This window comes from Sprattus sprattus, assembly GCF_963457725.1.
Source record: "Sprattus sprattus genome assembly, chromosome: 20".
NCBI lineage: Eukaryota > Metazoa > Chordata > Actinopteri > Clupeiformes > Clupeidae > Sprattus > Sprattus sprattus.
The window spans coordinates 13,170,572-13,176,032 of record NC_137918.1 but is presented as its reverse complement, the minus strand read 5'-3'; the positions used below and the strand labels follow the sequence as shown (position 1 = coordinate 13,176,032).

Below are 5,461 nucleotides of genomic sequence, written 5' to 3'. Positions count from 1 at the left end.
CGCAACCGTGGAAGCCCCCACCAAGTGACACAATGCACGTGTAATACACATGCCACAACCATAAGTGACGATGTAAGGTAAAATGGGAAGGCTGTTTTAACCAATGAAAAGATACCGGGAAAAGAAATCACCAAATACAAACAACAATGGCGCGCAAGGACTCGTTTGTATGGACGGACAGCGAGGTAGAGTTGCTGCTAAACATCGCAAATGAATACAGAGTTCAGAAAATAGAAGAGAGTGTGGACTGGGAGAGTGTGCAGTCCAAATATACTGACATCGCTGCTGGTCTAGGCGCCTTTGTTGTTACATTAGGTTGAGCAACTGCGTGTGATAACCACATAATGCCGACAGCATGGCAATAAGCAACATCCACTTCATTTTTCTAACCGCTGCTATGTTTTTCCCGTTCACGTCATTGCTGTGCGTGTGCTGAAGTGAAGCAGGCTCGCAGCTATGACGTAAACGGGAAAAACAATCACGGTTGCAGTGTCCACACGCACCCGGTGAAACCAACCCTGGCCGAAAACCCCACCCTGGACTCCGGTTTCAAAAAACCACGGTTTCAGGGTTCCAAAAGCGCGGTAGCATGTGGACAGGACATACAACCAGGAACATCTGTTCATGGTTTCAAAAATAACCGGGCTCGTGGAGACATGGCCCCAGTGTCGTGATGTAGTTCAGTTTAGCACTGCTGCTCGGCAGACTTATCTCGGGCAAAACTGGTGATAAATATCGGCTAGATAAAAAGCGATCATTGTAATTTGCTTCTTGAAATGTCGGCTCGCTTGGCAGAAAGACTTGGCTCGGTTATGATGAGTAGCTATTCCTTGCCGGTCACTTCAACGGCTTGCACACTTTACTAATGAATAGGCCTATATGACCATGAAATGTTGCTGATGTATTCATGCATTTTATCTCCTGTTATTACTGACTTCTGTTTAGCATGATTCAAGGACCCCATCCATCCTTGCTGCCTATTTTATTTCTTAGAGAAATGTGGTTCTGAAATGAAATGTAGGCTACATAGAGCTTCAGTAAGACCTCATGTAAAATAAGGCAATGTCGCCACCCTCAGTTAAAATTACACTAATGATGATTATGACATATTTTTTTTAATAAATATAATCATTTAAATAAAATATAAAGATGTAATATACATATATAATGGTTTTATTTCTGTCCTATCTATATAGGTTCAATTTGGCTATGGGCGTGTCCTGCTGAAGTTCACCTAGCCTAGGTTACTCATTAATATGAATTGGGTAGCCTACACGGTTTCATTTGGAAGTATTTAGATCGTGCTAAAATTCATAATTTTACTTGATTTTATCTGAAACGACTGTCTGGAAGGGAAAAATATAGCAAATATTGCGCTTTGCAAAGTTATCGAAAGTTCCACTGTCTTTGAGGCACCTGTGACAGGCTTTCACTGCAGGCTACAAAGTAAACTTTTCCTAAAGTCCCGTGACACTGACGTCACCTTGTGTGTTTCAGATCGGAAGATAAACAATTTACCTCCCGAGATGACTGAGGAACTCCAGTTCCAAGATATTTCATAATGTCGCTTATGAATATACTTTGTTGCCGTTTCAGGTCCTCTGAGAACTCCACCAGACAACCGAACGAGGAAGTTCCCAACGAGGTAGGTCGCACTATTAGGCTGCCTACCCTCGTTACCTTTGTGTCTAGCATTGATACATTCTAATATTGGTCTTGGCTGTGCCCATAACACAGGCAACACATTTCCATTAACCTAGAAACTGAACAACAATGCTGTCGTTAGAGATACTTTGAGCCATAATGACACTAGCACATTACAGTTTTCCAAAGTGATTATTTGCAAACCAATTTTCACGGTAGTTTTTTATGTAACCGGGCAGACTAACCTCCCAAATGAGATAAGTGGGACAAAGAGAGTAGGCTGCCGAAACAATGCATAACCTACTTTCATCAATTGTTGAATGGCTGTGTTAGTTATGCTATTTGGAGACGAGGTTATCTATTTGAATGAATAGATAATGTCTGTGCCATTATTTGAAACGACTGCAGTGTCTTTTGAGTTTTCCACGTAGAGGCCTGGTTATGAAACGCTGTAGAATCACTCCCAGGTCTCAGAATTACCTCCAAATCCATCTTTTACTCCTGCCTCGTACTTCACACACACACTCCTGCCTCGTACTTCACACACACACACACACTCCTGCCTCGTACTTCACACACACACACTCCTGCCTCGTACTTCACACACACACTCCTGCCTCGTACTTCACACACACACTCCTGCCTCGTACTTCACACACACACACTCCTGCCTCGTACTTCACACACACACACTCCTGCCTCGTACTTCACACACACACTCCTGCCTCGTACTTCACACACACACTCCTGCCTCGTACTTCACACACACACTCCTGCCTCGTACTTCACACACACACACACACACACACCTGTCTCGGAGCCCCTCCTGTGAGCTCAGTGTTCTTTGCTGCTCCCTCTCCTCAGGTACTGATGAGGCATCGTTTTTAAAAAAGGCCTGAAAACGTTTTTTTTTTTTTTTCAAAAGCTTTCAGCTAATTATTGTTTGTTGTTGTTGTCTTATATGTATATGTAGCACTTTGAGAGCGGTATGATGTAAAGTGCAATACAAATAAAATGTATTATTATTATTATTATCCATCTTTCTCATTGTGTTTCAGAGACAACCTCTTTTGCAAGGGCAACCACAGTCTGCACGCCAGCCTCGTCCAGCACAGAATGGTCAGTGTGGTGACTTTCCAAAAAATATTCACACTATTCACGAGGTTATGTAGCGGATGTGTTCAATAACCAAAAGCCACTTCAGTTGTGTTCTCATAAAGTGGGGGATAATGATAACTTATTTGTACAGTACCAGTCAAAAGTTTGGACACAGCACCTTCTCATTTTTGGAGAAGTTTTTTCTTTACTTTTGTTATTTTCTACATGGTAGATAACACTTTTTTTGTTTAGTACATCATTCCATATGTGTTCTTCCGTAGTTTAAATGTCTTCAGTATTAATCTACAATGTAGGAAATAATAGTAAATGAATCACTTCTCCATAAATCACAGACGTATCCCAGAGAAGTGGCAGGTTTATCGCCCGGCATGTCGGCATCCCTGAACTGGATCGGCGCTTTGAGGATGTAGCCGAGATGTTCAACCTGCAGCAAGGGCACCATGAGGCCATGAGAGAATGCCTCAGCTCACTCAGGGCCCGCTACGACTGTTCCCATGGCGATGGACTGAGTGAGTGCCTGAAGAGAATCAAAGAAGAGCATGGTGAGTTCCCCTCTCCACTGTGAGTGCAGATGAAGCATCCGTTTAAAGAGGCAGGTCGGGGGGCACTGTAGCTCACACAGAAGATCCCGGCCACATTCTGGCTTGACGCCCACGGAGGATGCAGGTTCGAATCCGGCCCAATGTCATTACTCCATTCTCCATTTCACTCCACACCTCTTCTCCCTCTCACTTCCTGTCCCACATTTAACTAATCTTTCTATTAAAGGCATAAAAAGGCCAAAAACAAGTTTGCATGGGGGACCCACTGGGAGATATTGGTCTGTTTAGCTTTTGACAAAAATGCAAGGGGCATTTCTGTTTCTGCCACCTTTTTTATCTATCAGTCAATCAGCATGAAGATGTAAATGGATTAAGCATTTTTTGACACATAGTCTGTCACAAAGACAGGCTTCCTACATTTGAAAACTGCATAGTTTTACACACACATCCAGGTTTCAGTATAACTTTTAGGCTGCTCCCTTCATCATTCTGATAACTGTTCCTGCATCATGCCGAAAACTCCAACTTTAATGGAATGAAAATGAAAAGTATAACTCTGTTGTGGAAATGTTGGTGGTCCACTTATGTAGTAACAAACTCTAGTCCATCATGTCCTTCTGCAGGCACACATCAAATCACCTTCCACATGAAAGGCTACGACTTCTCCCTGGCAGTGGTGCCAAACGAAGAGGTGCCCACCAAGCTACGCAGTAGCCAGGACGGCATCCGGGGCCTCTGCCAGGCTTGTAAGGCCATTGTGGCCGCCGGCACCAAGCTCCAGGAGATGATTGGCTGGCTGACAAAGGCCGAGGAACGGCTGGCCAATCAGGTGCTGGAGGTGGCCCCTGCCTACCAGGAACAGCGCAGGTTGGAGGACAACCTGAGGGAGAACCTACAGGAGTGCCATAGAGCCGGAGAGCTGTCCTCCGCCTATAGGGAGGAGGCCGGGAAGCTCCTCAATGAGGCAGCGCTGCTGTCGGGGGTCAACCCCTGATACTCACCCTGACCTTCTACTCCAGTGGTTCTTAACCTGGGTTCGATCGAACCCCAGGGGTTCGTTGAGCCACTCTTAGGGGTTCGGCAGGGGTCAAGACACACACAGTATAGCCCGGTTCACACTAGCAATGTCGTTTTGAAGAAATCATATTTTATTTTTCAAATTACGAAGGGTTCAGCGAATGAACTGATGAAGCTTGCAGGGTTCAGTACCTCCAAAAAGGTTAAGAACCACTGTCCTACTCTTCTTTTTTTTTTTAGATTTTCATTTTTTTTTTAAGCCTTTAATTGTATTGGACAGTGAAGTGTATGACAAGAAGCGAGGTGGAGAAGAGGTGGGGAGAGGACTGGGAAACGACATCAGGCCAGACTTGAACCTGTGACGACGCGGGCAATGAAGCCCGTAAATGGGGACCTTCCACTCTCCTATCCTATTCTCCAGGAGTCTAGGTCTAGATATACAGGCACTTTTGTGGTTCTGCTTTGCTCTGATATTTTTGAAAATGTAAGGAACTTTAAAGCCACTGCAGGTCTAAAGGGAGGATTTGGGCATACAGGGTTGCAGTGGAGGCAGTGTATGAAGCATGCTTAAGGCATTGCTCTGATGTGATATCACTCCATATCTGCATCAAAAGGAATACATTTAAGAGTTTATTCATGTTATGTATTGCATCTTCGATATGACAAATGGTTGTTCATAACAATAGCCAAGAGCTGTTAAAGGGACTTAAAGGTATTAAGGTATCAATTGTAATTCACAGTGTCCCCCTCACTATTGCCTGAGGAATGAATTATAAGTGATGTTAGTCTTGAAAGGAACTGCTGTAGGGAAGTCATTTTTTGCATGTGTTTGTGGATATGCAGGACTGATTTATAACAGTCATTATTCGTCACATTCCTTGTGCAAACAATCCTTTTAAGGCATCACCTTTTCACACAGGGAGGCATAGAAAGCCTTGAGGCATTGAAAGCCCTATTCATCACCTTAACATTTGTTTATGAAAGAGCACCATTTAAACAGTCAACATTGAGATGTTTTGCAGACACTCCAGGGTTTAAATAATGAGTTGTAACCATGTAATGTAAGTTAGAAAGACTAACTTAGTGTAGTATTTTTTCTCGGATCTCAACTGGCAGGCAGAAGTATACTTGAACGGACA

At 43.7% G+C, this 5,461-nt stretch overlaps 1 protein-coding gene across 1 annotated transcript; it reads left to right on the top strand.

The window, feature by feature from the left end:
• Window positions 1-1,537: 1,537 nt before the first annotated feature.
• On the top strand, window positions 1,538-4,299 carry LOC308381589 (uncharacterized protein; the record flags this gene model as incomplete). Its single annotated transcript, XM_080859181.1, has 4 exons — window positions 1,538-1,645; window positions 2,703-2,763; window positions 3,096-3,305; window positions 3,929-4,299. The coding sequence occupies exons 1-4, from the start codon at window positions 1,562-1,564 to the stop codon at window positions 4,297-4,299; spliced, it is 726 nt and encodes a 241-aa protein (XP_080715307.1). The 5' UTR covers window positions 1,538-1,561.
• Between the last annotated feature and the right edge of the window lie 1,162 nt (window positions 4,300-5,461).